The 18,536-nt window shown below is 36.6% G+C and overlaps 1 protein-coding gene across 3 annotated transcripts in view; it reads right to left on the bottom strand.

Moving 5' to 3' along the window:
- Positions 1 to 18,536, bottom strand: part of EXOC2 (exocyst complex component 2) — a 246,608-nt gene that overhangs the window by 178,993 nt on the left and 49,079 nt on the right. For all 3 annotated transcript variants that reach the window (XM_033114349.1, XM_033114348.1, XM_033114350.1), the window contains exon 3: positions 14,489 to 14,665. In XM_033114349.1, the coding sequence (XP_032970240.1) occupies positions 14,489 to 14,665 (177 nt within the window). The remainder of the gene's footprint in view (positions 1 to 14,488; positions 14,666 to 18,536) is intronic.

Genomic DNA, 18,536 nt, shown 5'->3' with positions numbered 1-18,536 from the left:
CGAATAAAACAGTGATAGTGTGTGTATATATATATATACATACATATATGCATACACATACATGTGTATATATATACATAAATTACATTTTCAACTTTTCCTTAAATACTTTAAATTTTTATTTATAAAAAAATCTAGGGATAGGAATGGCGGCAGCGGGGTGCACTTTCTGAGTTCTCCTCGGGATCTTATTACAAACGGGACCTATAACCCATCAAAGAACTCTTTGCTCATCACACAGAACAGGTAAGAGATTCCTGGAAGGATTACTTGAAGGTGCGCTAATTGGGCGAGCAGGGGAAGGAAGGAAGGGAGCGGAGTGAGAACGCGCGGCCCCCGGCGGGGTCCCGGCCGGCGGCGGCGGCGGCGGCGAAAATCGCGGTGGCACCCGCAGTTCTGGGCACACACGGGATCCCAGGGCGGAACGGAGAGCACAGAGACCAGGAGGTGGGCTCTTTCCCTGCGTCCCACGGCTGATTTCTCCCGCCAGGAGGGCGGCTAGTGGGCCCTAGGGCGGACAAAGAACACAGACTCCATACCTAGAACCCTCCCCCCCACCCCCCTTCCAATCCTACCCCGCCCTTCCAGAGACTTAAACTGGCCCCTGAACTGAGGAGTAGTGTCAGATTACAGAGGAGCCATAGTAGTGCTCAGGCTCTGGGAAGCCTGACAGGCAGCCCTGACCCAGTGAAGAGGCTGAGAAGAGTGTGATTTTGGCTGGGCTAGGAGAGAAGAGACTCCTCCACCCCCAGCCACCACCTTTTCTGGCCTGCGGGAAGAGGGTGACTAGTGGCTGGGCTGGGAGAGAGAAGACCCCTCCATCCCCAGCCCCCACCCTTACTGGCCTGCCTAGGGCAGGGCAAGTGCAACTGCAGAGACACTCCCAGGGATCAGCAGTAAGCGGCAGACGCGGCTCTGGGCTTTCTGCAGCTCAGAAATCTCCCACCTGCACCCCCCCCATACACACACACACACACTAAAGAGTGCCCTAAGACTCAGGAGTAGTGGACACGGGGCTGGTAGTGCTACTCTCAGTGTGCGCATGTGCAGGCAAGGTCAGAAACTGCACTGACTTTGTAAAAACTATCATCCAGACCCCTCAGGCCCACGCATTTAAATCTACAGTCCCAAAGTCACTCTGGGCACCAGGTGACCGGCTCTGCCTGCGCAATAAGCAGGGGGCTCTTTGGTACAGCAGAGGACAATCTGGACATTATTTGGTGGGCTTAAGCCAAGACTGGCGCTGCTTTTTGTTTTGCTTTGCTTTGTTTTGTTTTGCTTTGTCTTTATATCTTTTATATCTTTGCCTCTGTCGAGTGGGGGTTATCGGGTGTTTTTACATGTGAATGTATTTGATTTTTTTCTTTGTTGTTGTTGTTGCTGTTGTGCTTGGTGATTTGTTTTGTTCTGAAACTGCCCTACCAGGGCCCAGCTTAAGAGGCACAAGATTCAACATATCCAGAGGCCAACTCCAGAACAAACCAGAGTACTATTGGGGTTGACCTACAAGTCACACACCCAGAGGGAATTCTCTGCAGGCACTAGAGCCCACAGAAGCCAAACCACATTTAAGTGATCAACCCTCACGCAGCAGAACGCCCTGCGGTGGGCAGAGCCAAGTCTCACAACAAGTCAGCCTAGGACCTACTCACAAGCAAAAAGCAATTAAAGATCTTCTTGAACAGGACAATATACACAACACAAGAGTCACCTTTGGAGCACACGCAGAGGAGAAGAACGAAGTAGTGCAAGTCAAATATAAAGGACACATACTACATAAGATAACCTAGCAAGAACTAAGAACTCTAGGGGATCTACCTAACACATCAAAGCAAACACAGAGAGTCAGCCAGAATGGGGAAACAAAGATACACGTCCCAAATAAAAGAACAGAAGAAACCTCCACAACTGGAACCAAATGAAGTAGAGGTAACCAACCTTTCAGAGACAGAGTTCAGAACACTGGTGATAAGAATGTTTAAGGAGCTTAGAGAAGACATAAAGAAGGATGTAAAAATCATAACGAACAACCAGTTAGAACTAAAGAGCACAATTACCGAAATTAAGAACTCACTTGAAGGAATTACCAGCAGGTTCGATGAAGCAGAGGATCGAATCAGTGACTTAGAAGACAAGCTAGCAGAGATCACCCAAACGGAACAACAGAAAGAAAAAAGAATAAAAAACAATGAGGATGGTTTAAGAGACCTCTGGGATAACATCAAGTGCAACAACATGCGCATCATAGGAATACCAGAAGGTGAAGAGAGGAAGCAAGGGATTGAGGACATATTTGAAGTAATAATGTCTGAAAACTTCCCTAACCTGGTGAAGGAAACCAACATACAAGCCCAGGAAGTGCAGAGAGTTCCAACCAGGATAAACCCAAACAGGTCCACACCAAGACACATTATAGTTAAAATGGCAAAGCTTAAAGACAAAGAGAAAATCCTAAAAGCAGCAAGAGAAAGACAGAGGGTTACATACAAGGGAACTCCCATAAGACTATCAAATGACTTTCCTACAGAAACATTGAAGGCCAGGAGGGAGTGGCAGGAGATACTCAAAGTGATGGGAAACAAAGGCCTACAACCTAGATTGCTTTATCCAGCAAGGCTCTCATTTAAAGTTGATGGAGAGATAAAGAGCTTTCCAGAAAAAAATAAGCTAAAGGAATTTATTACCACCAAGCCAACATTGCAAGAAATACTAAAAGGACTTCTGTAAATAGAAGAAAGATCAAAACAACCTAACTACAAATTTAAAAATGGCAATAACTATGTACCTATCAATAATCACTTTAAATGTAAATGGATTAAATGCTCCAATCAAAAGACATAGGGTGGCTGACTGGATAAGAAAGCAAGACCCTTGTATATGCTGTATACAAGAGACTCACCTCAGAACAAAAGACACACACAAGCTGAAAGTGAAGGGTTGGAGTAAGATATTTCATGCAAATGGAAATGAGAAAAAAGCTGGAGTTGCAATACTTATATCTGACAAAATAGACTTTAAAATGAAGAACATATTCAAAGATAAAGATGGGCACTATATAATAATAAAGGGATCGATCCGACAAGAGGACATAACCCTAGTAAACATCTATGCACCCAACATAGGAGCACCTAAATATATAAAACAGGTACTGACTGACATAAAGACAGAGATCAACAGTAACACTATCATAGTAGGGGACTTCAACACACCTCTGACAACAAGGGACAGGTCTTCCAGGCAGAGAATCAATATGGAAACAACAGCCTTAAATGATACATTGGACCACTTGGATTTAATCGATATTTTCAGAGCATTTGACGCCAATGCTGCAAAATACACGTTTTTCTCAAGCGCACATGGAACATTTTCCAAGATAGACCATATGTTAGGCCACAAAACAACTCTTGATAAATTTAAGAAAATTGAAATCATACCAGTTGTCTTCTCTGATCACAATGCTATGAAATTAGAAATGAACTACAGGAAAAAAACTGGAAGACACACCAATTCATGAAGGCTGAATAACTTATTCTAAATAATGAATGGGTCAAGCAGGAGATCAAGGAAGAAATCAAAAGATATCTCGAGACAAACGAAAATGAAAACACGACGACCCAAAATCTATGGGATGCCGCGAAAGCAGTCCTAAGAGGGAAATTCATAGCTTTGCAGCCCTACCTAAAGAAACAAGAAACATCACTAATCAACAGTTTATCTACAGTTGTGAGATCTGGAGAAAGAACAGCAAAATAAGCCCAAAGGGAACACAAGGAAGGAGATAATAAAGATCAGAGCAGAAATAAATGAAATAGAAACCAGAAAAACAATACAAAAGATCAATGAATCCAAGAGTTGGTTCTTAGAGAAGATAAACAAAATTGACAAACCTTTAGCCAGACTCATTTAAAAAAAGAGAGAGAGGACCCAAATTAATAAAATCAGAAATGAAAGAGGAGAAGTGACAACAGACACCGCAGAAACACAAAAAAATTTAAGAAAGTACTATGAGCAACTATATGCCAACAAATTTGACAATCTCGAAGAAATGGACAATTTTCTAGAGGCGTACAACCTTCCAAGGCTAACTCAAGAAGAAACAGAAAACGTGAATAGACTGATTACCACCACGGAAACTGAATCAGTAATCAACAATCTCCCAACAAACAAAAGCCCTGGACCAGATGGCTTTACAGGTGAATTTTACAAAACGTTCAAAAAAGAATTATCACCTATTCTCCTCAAGCTCTTCCAAAAAATCAAGAAGGAGGGAAGACTCCCAAACACTTTTTACGAAGCCACTATCACCCTGATCGCAAAATCAGACAAAGACACCACAAAAAAAGAAAACTACAGGCCGATATCTCTAATGAACATAAATGCAAAAATCCTCAACAAAATATTAGTGAACAGGATTGAACAATACATTAAAAAGATCATACACCATGATCAAGTGGGATTCATCCCTGGTATGCAAGGGTGGTTCAACATCCGCAAATCAATTAATGTGATACACCACATTAACAAAATGAAAAATACAAATCACATGATCATATCAATAGATGCAGAAAAAGCATTTGATAAAATCCAACAGCCATTTATGATAAAAACCCTTAAGAAAGTGGGAATAGAGGGATCATATCTCAACATAATAAAGGCCATATATGACAAACCCACAGCTAACATCATACTCCATGGGGAAAAGCTAAAACCATTCCCCCTAAGATCAGGAACAAGGCAAGGTTGCCCACTATCTCCGCTTCTATTCAACATAGTGCTGGAAGTTCTAGCCACAGCAATCAGACAAGAAAAAGAAATAAAAGGCATCCAAATTGGTAAGGAGGAAGTAAAATTGTCATTATATGCAGATGATATGATACTATGCATAGAGAACCCTAAAGACTCCACCAAGAAGCTATTAGAGCTGATAGATGAATTTAGTAAAGTAGCAGGATACAAAATTAATATTCAGAAATCAGTTGCATTTGTATATACCAATAATATAACATCAGAAGGAGAAATTAAAAAAACAATCCCATTTACAAAGTCTATAGAAAGTCTAAGCTCCAAAGTCTATAAAATACCTGGGAATAAATTTAACCAAAGAAGTAAAAGATCTGTACTCAGAAAATTATAAGACACTGAAGAAAGGAATGAAGGAAGATACAAATATCATGTTCATGGATAGAAACACATAATATAGTTAAAATGTCCATACTGCCTAAGGCAATATACATATTCAACGCAATTCCTATCAAACTACCAACTACGTTTTTCACAGAAATAGAACATATAATCCTAAAATTTATATGGGACCATAAAAGACCCCGGATAGCCTCAGCAATCTTGAGAAATAAGAACAAAGTGGGAGGTATAACAATACCTGACTTCAAATTATGCTACAAGGCTACAGTAATCAAAACAGCATGGTACTGGCATAAAAACAGACACATAGATCAATGGAACAGAATAGAGAGTCCAGAAATAAATCCATGTCTATATGACCATTTAATCTACGACAATGGAAGCAAGAATGTACGATGGGGTAAAGACAGTCTATTCAATAAATGGTGCTGGGAAACCTGGACAGACACATGCAAAAAAATGAAGCTGGACCACCTCCTTACACCATATACAAAAATAAATTCAAAATGGCTTAAAGACTTTAATGTAAGATCTGAATCCATAAAATACCTAGAAGAAAATATAGGACGAAACTTCACAGACATTACCCGGAGTAAGATTTTTACTGATATATACCCTCGCTCGAGGGAAGTAAGAGAAAAAATAAACATGTGGGATTATATCAAACTAAAAAGTTTTTTCACAGCAAAGGAAACCATCAATAAAACAAAAAGGGATCCTACTGAATGGGAAAAGATATTTGCCAATGATATATCTGATAAGGGATTGATATCACAAATCTATAAAAAACTCACTCAACTCAACTCCAAGAAAACAAACGACCCAATTAAAAAATGGGCAGAGGACTTGAAGAGACATTTTTCTAAAAAGGACATACAGATGGCAAACAGATATATGAAGTCATGTTCAACCTCACTAACCATCAGAGAAATGCAAATAAAAACCACAATGAGATACCACCTCACCCCAGTCAAAATGGCTATCATCAGTAAATTAACAAACAACAAGTGCTGGCGCGGATGTGGAGAAAAGGGAACGCTTGTGCACTGTTGGTGGGATTGCAGGCTGGTGCAGCCACTATGGGAAACAATATGGAGGTATCTCAAAAATCTGAAAATGGAACTACCCTATGATCCAGTAATTCCACTCCTAGGTATCTATCCGGAGAAATCCAAAACTCCAATTCAAAAATCTTTATGCACTCCTATGTTTATTGCAGCACTATACACAATAGCTAAGACATGGAAACAACCGAAATGCCCATCGGTAAATGACTGGATTAAGAAAATGTGGTACATTTATACAATGGAGTATTATGCAGCCATAAAGAAGAAAGAAATCTTACCATTTGCAACAACGTGGATGGACCTAGAGAACATTATGTTAAGTGAAATAAGTCAGACAGAGAAACATAAGTACCATATGATCTCACTTATATGTGGAATCTAAAGAAAAGAATAATTGAATGAACTAATCAGAAACAGTTTTGGAGACAAAGAGGAAAAACTGAGGGTTGCTAGATGGGCGGGGAGGGTGGAGGTAAGGGGATAGGTGAGGGGATTAGAAAACAATCAGTAACCACAAGATGGCCACGGGGTTTTGAAAATTAATCTGGGGAACGTAATTTAGTGGTTACCTGAGGGTAAGGGGGTTGGGAGGTAGGAGATGAGGGTGAGGGGGATCAAATATATGGTGATGGAAGGAGAACTGACTCCGGGTGGTGAACACACAATGTAATTTATAGATGATGTGATACAAAATTGTACACCTGAAGTCTATGTAATTTTACTAACAATTGTCACCCCAATAAATTAAAAAATCAATAAATAAATAAGTCAGATGATTTTAATCAACATTAAAATAAAAACTAGCAAATAAGAACAAAAAGAAAAACTAGGAATTTAAGGAAGATAGTGCTACAGGAAAGGTCTACGCTCTAAGAGAGAAAACAAAAACAATTTGCAAAATTATTTACTCTTCTATACGAGAGAATTACGGCCTGGGTATACTTATGCTTTTGATAGTCCTACATTATACAAATATTTATCAAGTACTAACAGTGTAGAAGACATTACAAGACCACAACGATGAATCCAACATGATTCTCACTTTAGTAGTGGGATGGCCATGCACAGAAATAGCTATGAGAAGACTGAAAATTATTGTTCAGCAGCATAGCAGCAGGAGAGGACTGCCAGGTCTCCCCCCTTGTTATAACTTGAAGTTACAACAAGTTGGAGAGCTATAATTCAACAAAGGATTCCCTGCTCAAGACAGGAACACGTCTGAAACATCACATGCTGAGACCAGAAGGTGACTGTATCTCAGCGAACAGTGAAGACAGGTTAGGGAGAGGAAGGACAGCGACTGAAGCCGCGGCAGTTCCAAGCTCGACCAGGCCCCACAGCAGTGAAGGACAGGCAGGGTGCAACCACCACTAGACACACTGGAGGGTCAGAGACAGCAAACGTGCCTGGGTGGCTGACACACACTGAGGTTTGGGCCAGGATCAGGCGCAGAGAGGTGGTGCAAAAAGTCGAACTGCTCCACAGCCCTCCAGCACAGGGCAAAGTATTCTGCAGACAGGAGGAACTGCCCACCCTGTGCTGCTGTCGCCCTCCCCCAGTAAAACCCTCACTCAGCAGATCGTGAAAGGCTAGGAAAACAAAAAAAAACTTTCCAGCCTAAGTGGCCTGTATTCATTGCAGCTAAACACAGGAGGAAGAGAAGAACCGTGGCCTCACAAACCAGCCTCCCCGCCAAAACCTCCCCACCCATCTCCCCGCAGCCTGGTAGAGACAGCTGGGTCAACTGAAACAGAGCAGCTTGGCCTGCAGCTCCTAGTTACAGGAATGTAGTGCAGGGGTGGTGCTGTAAGACAGAGGTGACAGGGAAGTAAATGGAACGCCCACCATCTCGAGGAACACAGGGCACATTCCATGGTGCAGGCAACACTGCTCCACCAAGATCCTAGAAGACCAGACAGTGCAGGTAATAAAAAATAAAAACCTGCGCTTCAGCGCCACCTACTGGAAAACAAAAGAAGTCTACTTACCAAAGGGCTGAACAGTGAAGTGTCAAAATACTTTCATTCCCACAATGTCCAGGCAGAGAAGTACCCCATCAAGCAAAATGAATAATCACAATGAATAATGGAGAAAACAAATCAACTCGGAAAGAATATTAAAAAATCTCCAAAAAATAAACTTAAAGACATGGAAGACTGTGATTTAAATGACAGAAAATTCAAGATTGCCATTTACAAAATACTCAATGAAATACAAAAAACTCAGAAAAGCAATTCAACGAACTCAGAAATAAAATCAACAAATAAACGGAATACTTACAACAAAGAGACTGAAATTATAAAAAAAGAACCAAACAAATTCTGGAGCTGAAGAACTTAATAAAGGAAATGAAAAATGGACTAGTGAAGTTTAAGAAATAAAGCAGAACAGATGGAGGAAAGAATTAGTGATACAGTAGACAGAAATTTAGAAATGACTCAAGTGGAAGAAGAAAGGGAATTGAGAATAAAAATTAAAAAAGGAAAAGAAAGAACACCAGAGAACTGTGTGACACCCTTAGAAAGAGCAATATAAGAATAATGAAATGGGTATACCAGAAGGAGAAGAGTGTGAGAAGGAAACAGCCTATTCAAGTAAACAATCAATGAGAAATCCTCAAAGTTAAGAAAATAACTGGCTCCTCGAATCCAAGAAACCAACAGAATACCTAATTATCTCAATTAAAAGGCCTTCTCCAAGGCACATTATATTAAAACTGTCAAAAATTAACAAAAAAAGAATACTCAAGGCGGCCAGGGGAAAAAAGACGAGAACCTACAAAGGAAAGAGCATTAGATTATCATTGGATTTTTCAGCAAAAACCCTATAAGCTAGAAGACTGGAAATAAATATTCGAATTATTGAAAGAGAGAAATCACCAACCAAGAATAATATATCCAACAAAGTTATACTTTAGATATAAAGGAAAAAAATAAAGGCTTTTCCAGACATACAGAAGCTGAGGGAATTCACCGTCACAAGACCTGCATTAGAAGAAACGTAAAAAGGTACTTTTTTACCTGAAATAAAAAGACATAGGATAGAAAACTATGAGTAGGATGACTAACACAGAGAAGCAGGAAATTCCAACCCTTGTTCAGAACAGAGTATGAAACACTTAAATATAACATAAAAGTTAAAGAAGGAGGAGGTATCGACTGCAACTTGGAAATGAATGCATGCATAAAAAAGGGATAATCTGTGACAACAAAAACATAAAAGGAAGGGGGAATGGAGATAAGAAGCTATCAGAAGAAAAAGAACCTCTGTATATATGAAACTTTCTTTTGCATAAACCTACTGGTAACCACAAAAAAGAAATCTAGATCTGAGACATATTACATTAGAAAAGAAAAAACGGAGGGGGAAAAAAAAAATCACAGAATACCACCAGAGTAAAACAACAGAAAGAAACACAAAGGAAAAGAAACAATAGAGACACAGAGCTACCAGAAAAAAAAGAAAACATAAAATGGTTATAGGAAATCCTCATGTATCACTAATCACCCTAAAGGTAAATTGATTGCACTCACCAATTAAAAGGCACAGAGTAGTGGGATACATCAAAAAGAAAAAAACAAATACAACTTTATGCTGCCTTCAGGAGACACATCTCGCTGTTGTAAACACAAACATAGATTCAAAGGGAAAGGGTGGAAAATGATAATTCCAAGCAAATGGTATCCCGAGAAAAGTGGGTTTAGCCATACTTATATCTGACAAAACAGATTTAAAGATAAAAAAGGTAACAACAGACAAAGATGGATATTTTATAATGAAAAGGGGGTCAATCCATCAAGAAGACATAACACTTACAAATATATATGCACCCAACCTGAGAGCACCAAAATATATAAAGCAACTACTAACAGAGCTAAAGGGAGAAACTGTCAAAATCACAATTATAGTAAGGGACCTAAATACGACACTGACAGCTATGGATAGATCATTCAAACAGAAAATCAGTAAGGAAATATCAGCCTTAAAAGACACATTAGACCAAAAGGTCTAATATTTACACAATTTTATATAAATAAATATTATGATATTTACATATTTTGCATCCCAGAACACCAGAATATACATTCTTCTCTTGTGCACATGGAACATTCTCAAGGATACACCATATGTTGGGGCACAAATCTAGCCTCAAAAAATTTAAGATTAAAATCAAACCAAGCATATTCTCCAATCACAATGCTTTGAACTTAGAAATCAACTGCAAAAAGAAACAAGGAAAAAACTAAGTATGTGGAGGTTAAAGAATATGCTACTAAATAATGACTGGGTCAAGGAAGAAATAAGAGATCAAAAGATACATGGGAAATGAGAATGACAACATGAAATATCAAAATTTGAGGGATATAGCAAAAGTAGTAATAAGAGGGAAGTTTAGAGTATTACAGGATTACCTCTAGAAACAAGAAAAATCTCAAATAAGCAACCTAACATTTCAACTGAAAGAACTACAAAAATAAGAACAAATGATACCCAAAGTCAGTAGAAAGCAATAATAAAAATTAGAGCAGACTTAAACAAAATAGAGAGCAAAAAGACAATAGAACATTTAATGCAACAAGGAGCTGGTTCTTTGAAAAGATCAATAAAATTGACAAACCTCTGGCAAGACTCACTAAGGGAAAAAGAGAAAAGACTCAAACAAAATCAGAAATGAAAGAGAAGAAGCTACAATGGACACCACAGAAATGCAAAGGATTACACAAGAATAATACGAAAGGCTATACGCCACCAAATTCCATAACCTAGAAGAAATGGACAAGTTCTTAGAAATACATAACCTTCCAAGACTAAATCATGAAAAATAGGAAAATCTAAATAGACCAATCAACAGTAAGGAAATTGAAACAGTCATCACAAATTTCCCAAAAAGTAGAAGTCCAGGACCAGATGGCTTCATCAGTGAATTCTACCAAACATTCAAAGAATATTTAATGTATGTCCTTTCCAAAATCTTCCAAAAAATTGAAAAAGAAGCAATACTTCCCAACTCATTTTACGAGACCAACATTTTTGAAAAAATTGAAAAAGAGGCAATACTTCCTAACTCATTTTACGAGACCTAACTCATTTTATGATACCAAGACCTTCCTGGCAAAGAAAAAACACACACACAAAAAAATTACAGGCCAATATTTCTGTTGAATATAGACGCAAAAATCCTAAACACAATACTAGCAAATTGAATACAACAATACATTAAAAAGATACAACATCCACTGATGATTAATAAAACACTTAATAAAATGGGTAGAGAAGGAAGTACCTCAACATAATTAAGTCCCATATATGAGAAATCCTCTGCTAATATAATACTCAATGGTTAAAAACTGAAAGTATTTTCCTCTAAGATCAGGAAGACAAGGGTGCTCACTCTCACCACTGTTACTCATTCACTGTAGCGTCAGAAGTCCTCACCAGAGCAATCAGGCAAGAGAAAGAAATAAAAGGCATCCAAATTAGGAGTGAAGCAGTAAAAATGCCACTTTTTGCAGATGATATGATTCTTTATATAGAAATCCCTAAAGATGCCATCAAAAAAATATCAGAAACAATATACAAATACAGTAAAGTTGCAGGATATAAAATCAATGTACAAAAATCCATTGGGTTACTGTATACTTAAAACTGAAATCTCAGTAAAAGAAATAAAAAAAAAAAAAAAACAATTCCTTTTGCAACTGCAACCAAAAGAATACCTGGGAATAAACTTAACCAAGGATGTGAAAGACTTATATACTGAAAACTATAAGACATTTTTAAAAGAAACTGAAGAAGACACACTGAAATGGAAAGACATTTCGTGTTCATGGATTGGAAGAATCCCCATAGTTAAAATGGCCATATTACCGAAAGCAATACAGATTTAATGCAATCCCCATCAAAATCCCAATGGCATTTTTCAAAGATATAGAACAACAAAAATCCTCAAATTTGTACAGAACAAAAGATCACGAATAGCCAAAGCAATCCTCAGAAAAAAGAACAAAGCTGGAATTATCACACTCCCTGAATTAAAATTATACTACAGAGCTAAAATAATCAAAATAGTATGGTACTGACAGAAAAACAGACACATAGACCAATGGAACAGAACTGGGAGCCCAGAAATAAACCTGTATACATACGGGCAACTAATTTTCGACAAAGGAGCGAAAAACATACAATAAGGGATAAGAAAGCCTTTTCAATAAATTATGTTGGGGAAATTGGAAAGCCACATGTAAAATAATGAAAGATAGGCTGCTATCTGTCACCATACACAAAAATTAACTCAAAAAGGAACAAAGACCTAAATATGAGACCTGAAACAATAAAAAAAAAATAGGTAGAAAGAAAACTTACGGACCTTACTCTCAGAGAGGATTTTATGAATTTGACAAGAAAGGCTAGGAAAGTAAAAGCAAAAATATGAGTAAATGAATGCAACTATAAAATTATAAACCTTTTTTTTGCACAGCATCAGAAACAATCAAGAAAAGAAAAAGGCAACCAACCAAATGAGAGAAGATAATTGCAAACAACCCCTCCAATAAGCGGCTAATATCCAAAATATATAAAGAACTCAGAAACAACAAAAAAAACAAACAATTTTAAAAATGGGCAGAAAACCTGAACCCTTTTCCCAAGATGACATACAAACAGCCAACAGATATATGAAAAGATGCTCAACTTCACTTGCTATTAGGGAAATGCAAATCAAAACCACAATGAGATATCACCTCACACCTGTTAGAAAATGGCCATCATCAACAAGACAAGTAATAAATGTTGGAAAGGATATGGAGAAAAGGAAACCCAGTCACACTACTATTGGAAATTTAAACTGGTGCAGCCCCTATGGAAACAATATGGAGGTTCCTCAAAAAATTAAGAATGAGAACTACCATATGACCCAGCAATCCGTCCTCTGGGTGTCAACCTGAAAAATCTGAAAACATTTATTCATAAAGATATATGTACCTCAGTGTTCACTGCAGCATTATTCACAATGGTCAAGATTTGGAAACAACCCAAGTGTCTTTTGATGGATGTTTAGATAAAGAAGAGGTGATGTGTGTATATATGTATGTGTGTGTGTGTATATATATATATATTATATATATATATATACACACACACACAATGGAATACTATTCAACCATAAAAAATGATGAAATATTGTCATTTGTGACAGCAAATAAGTCAAACAGAAAAGGACAAGAACAATATGATTTCACTCAAATGTAGGATATAAAACAAAAAGTAACAAACAAAATAACAAAACAAACAAACTCATAGACACAGAAAACAGGTGGTTACCTGACAGGAAGGAGGATGTGGGGAATCTGAAGAGGCTAAAGGAGGGTAAACATATGATGACAAAAGAGACTAGACTTTGGGTGGTGAGCACACAACGCAATATATAGATGATGTGTTACAGAATTATACACTTGAAACTTATGTGTTATTAACCAATTTCACCCCAATAAATTTAATTTTTAAAAAAAGTTAAAAAAAATTATTAATTTATTGAGTACTTACTTTGTGTAGGGGCTTTACAAGTATGTCCTAACTCATTTCATCCTATGCAGTAGGTAATGCTGTTATTCCACTTTTACCCACAAAGCTGGCATCGGAATTCCACAGTTACTAGTACTAGAGCCCAGATTAGTATTCAGAGTCTGGCTCCTCAGACCAAGTTCTTAACTACACTAATATGAGGAAGCAGGTGTTAAGTGCATAAAAAAGGAACATGTAAAGTGCTATGGGGTACAAAGAGGAATGGTTATTTCTAGTTGGAAGGGCGAAAGGCACCTCCAGGCCAGGCAACATTTGGTCCAGAAGGATGGAGAAAATGAAGGAAAAGAGAGTATTATTTAGATAATATTATTGCTAATTTGGCCAAATCAGGAGATACTTCACCTCAAATCTTAACCATATAAAAGAAAAAACATTCAATTCAAGCAGAAACGTATTCAAAAGTAAAGACCTACGAGTGTCATATCAAATGTTAAATTGAACAGATTTTATAAAGAATTTAGAATGACAGTTCTGTCAGGATCATCCTTAGGTTTTACTGTTAGCTCAGCAAAGTGCCTTCTCAACAGTAATGCACATGTTAACCAATATCCCATTCTTGTCAAAATAAACATAAACTGAATCTAAGTTAATGAGATATAACAGAAGGTAAATTTTATACTAATCTACCACTTTTAAATTTTAAAAGACAAAACCCATTTTTATTTTCTTCTTCAGAATAATGTCATGAAAGGTGATACCTATTTTTTCAGGTTTGAGTAGCTTGAAAGAGACTGTTGAGGTTCCTTTGCCACCTGACTTCGTTGTGACAATTATGTCTCCTTTGTCATTTTTGGCTTGTCCCACTCGACATACTATTTTACTTGCAGACATCCATTCTGCTGTCAGGAGGCAATTATGTCCACAAATTGTCAAACCTGGAAATAAAAGCATACATATAACAAAGTTTAAAAGAACAATGGTAAGACTTAGTCATGTCCATTACATGACTCCTCTAAGCAATACCAGTAATACCAAGAACTGAAACCTAAATATAGAATAACATTTTCTTGTTCAACAATTATTTCTATTATTGAATATACCCAACATTATTTGCAAATATACTACTATCTCTATTGATTTCTGTCTAATCTGTTTTTCTCTAATATTTAAGACTTCTTTTAGATTGTACTTGTTTCTTGAAATATTCATGGAATTAGATAATAATGACCACAATAAGTATGTGTAGCATTCCAGATTAGTTATTACACTATGAGAATCTTAAATTGCTTTCATGAATATTGGAAGGGAAATTATTGTTTTATTATTATTTAAAGTGTAAGTTATTGATATAAAATTCTAAAGTGTAAATAAATGTATATATCATTCCCTAAACACACACTGATCCATCTTCCTAAAAATAATCTGCATGTACTTTTACTAGTGTGTTCAATTATACATGATAACAGAATGAACTAAAGTAGATACTCTATTTTAAGCATTGGCTGGAGTCTGGTACATCCAGTAACATTCTCGGGCATTACTGGTTTACGATTTCATTTTTTATATTGCTTATCATTCCTATAACAGCAGTCCATGCCGTCTTAGTGTTTCCCTAATGATACTGTCACTATACTACATTCTGCTCTCACAATAACCTGGCACTCCCAAAAGGTCAACTCATGCCTGGCACCTCAAGCCCTGATTCCATGTGAATAACAATGTAGGCAGCAACCACACAGGGAGGCACTGCAAGACAGCAGTGAGAGCGACAGGATGCCAGGCAGAACACCCAACCACCACCACTGCCAGCTTAGTCTCCTCACTTATTTCCTTTCATTTCCCATTTCTGCAAAACAGAGACCAATAAACGAAATATTTATGGAGAAAATAAACCAAAATACTTGTGGCAAAGTCCCAGATACTTCACACTTAATTTTCTTTCTTTTCTTTTTTTTAAAATTTAAGTTTATTGGGGTGACAATTGTTAGTAAAATTACACTTTTTTTTCTCATCATGTAACTTTTTATATTGCTCAGCAGTCAAGTTTGGCAATTGCAATTTTTTTTTTCCAGGAACACCTCAACTAATGCCAAATTTGATTGAAAAAATATAGGGAGGGATTCAAGTTATCTTTTGTTACAACTTACAGTACGATTACATGTATGATTACAGTACGATTAGTATGATTCTTATATTAACTATAAATGAATAAAAACAACTATATTTTAAAGACATATTTGTAGAAATAATGAATTTCAGAAATTTCCCTAAAACATCTATATTTATTCATGTATGAAATTTTGTTTTTCTAACAAAGCGCTGAAAGGTTCCTTTAGGGTTAAGTTTTCTGTTAGTTTCTTAAAATGTGTAATGGCATTTACACATTTTTAAATGAACTCATAATTCAAAATTACTTTTTTCAAAATGGGAATGTCTTTGACGTCTTTCCTGATAATACATTTTTGTTACAAAAAATTTAAACAATTTAAGAGACTGAAAGCATCCCTGGAACTCCTCTCCATCTCAAAGACAAGTACGTTGAAACACTCCAAGGCATATCTGCTCAAATAATTTTTATGCATTCATAAATCAGTCTGTGTATTTTTTCAATGAATGGGAAATGTTTTAATTTATAAACTGTTCAATTATAGATGGTAGGTATTTTGATATCTATAACTTTACATATTAAAATCAATATATAACTTAATATTTTTAAATTTTAGAGTATCAAATTCTTGCGATTTTAAATATTAACTTACTTCAAAAAGGATAAAAAATCAACAACAAATGTCAGGGCTTCATGTAAAGTCATTCCTAATATAAGTTGCCTGCTGGAGACTTTCTTAGAATTAAAACTGAGGAATGACAGCAGATATCAGATACGACAACATGAAGTCTTAGAAACATGTTCAGATAAGCAAGCATGAATGATATCCATAATGCTACAAGTTGGGGAAAAACTATCCAGAACAACAGTTTATCCATCTAGTCATGGCTGCTATCAATGTTCCTCTGATTTAATATCTATTTTGCATTTTAACTAAAAAACTTAATAATCACCATATAATTTTAAACACAGATTCAAACAGATCGTTTTAAATGTCAGGAAAATTAAATAAGATCCTAAGACCTATTTGCTAAGTTATTGAAAGCTAAGCAATCTGCTTCATAAAATATAATAACATCTTTTTTTATTGACTTCTAAAATTCCAAATAAAGTGTTTTTATAGTGTTATATTTGTCTAGTGTAGATATCATCTGAGTTAAAAAACAATTATTTAGTAGGTTAAGTGTGCTTTTTTAAAAAAGGTTTCTTGGTCAACATAGGCAGGTTGAAAGTTGAACTAGTAAGGTTTATAAAAGTAATACACATTTAATCAAGTAAGAATAACACTGACTGAAGCTAAAGCAAGATTAAAATTTACAAAAACTAGTAACTATCATATTTAAGAGCTCACAATGACTGCAGTTAAAATGTGGGACATAACCTCTATCTGTATGGTCCACTTCTATATATTCTGGAGATTTTCCCACTTTGCTTAAAGAAAATTCTGGAATGAGCTATATAAAAAACGAAGACATAGATGATATTATCTTCTTAAGAGTAATAAATTTAAGTTTCATTTACTGAATAACAAAAAACTATAGCTAGAGAAAGCCATATAAAATGAGACATATTTAAATAACTCTAGCAAAAAGAATTAACTGGGAAGTGCAAAACTCAGTTATTAAACAAAGTGCAAAGCTTCAGTTCACTTTCTCTTTCGAAAGGGTTTCCTGAATGGTCAAAAGCTGTCAATCAGTAGCAATAATGCGAGGAAAACAAGTTCCAACTCATAATCTCTAGGACTTTACCAATGGATCCCTCATAAAGTAAGAAATTAGTCAAGAGAATGTCTGAATCCAGATAAATGTACGTGGGAAATCAGAATATATCTTCAGTAACATATACTGGAGTCTCTCCTTCTTCCTTCTCAGTGTATCTGTATACCCTCACACAGAGTTCACAGGAAAATAATCTTAACTGACCATACAATTATAGTTACAATTTGCTCTCTCCCCTGGCTGTCTGACACTCATTTGAATTTTTATAAAAACATAATTGGGCTCCATCTTTAGAGACTGAGACAGTGGGGCCAGATCTTTTTTTTTTTTTTTTTTTTTTTTCAGTTCTAGAAGAGACTAAGACAACCCAGGAGTGAGAAAAATTGACAAACATCAATGCTTAAATAAGCCAGCAGTAAAGTGTCTCCATGTTGTGGTGGGGGAGACACATACTATGTAAACCAACATCTAAAAAATGCGGTGTCAAATGGATGCATACTATTCTATCATTCATGTCCTTCAGCTTCAAAAGATTAAAAAACATAAATTGATCCTAAGAACTAAAATTTAGTTTGCTCTAAATATGTCAGTATTAGGAGAGCCTAAACAAAAAAATTAACATGGGTGAGAATGGGTTTGAAGAGATTTTGTTGGCTGTAAGTCTCAAGCCTTGGCTGGCAGAGATTATGTGTATTTCGGATCAATGGTGGTGCTCTCAACCAGATAGAGCATCCAGGTGGCAGAGAAAAGGAAAGGATAAGATCTACAGGTCACAGTGAGGCTATTCACTTGGTGAGGGTCTCTCTTAGGTGGAGTGAAGAGCCAAGTGTCAATGGTATCACCGGGAGGTGCAGTTAAGATTTAATCTGAAGAGCAGTAAGAACAGAAGGGCATGTGAGAAAGAATACAGACAGCTGTATAATGGAGGGGAAACTGAAGAGAGCCAAGATAGGGAGGAGGCTGTTTCGGCAATCTAAGCAG

This window comes from Rhinolophus ferrumequinum, chromosome 9 (genome assembly GCF_004115265.2).
Source record: "Rhinolophus ferrumequinum isolate MPI-CBG mRhiFer1 chromosome 9, mRhiFer1_v1.p, whole genome shotgun sequence".
Taxonomy (NCBI): Eukaryota; Metazoa; Chordata; class Mammalia; order Chiroptera; family Rhinolophidae; genus Rhinolophus; species Rhinolophus ferrumequinum.
The sequence above is the reverse complement of the archived record's forward strand: the minus strand, read 5'-3'. Positions and strand labels throughout refer to the sequence as shown.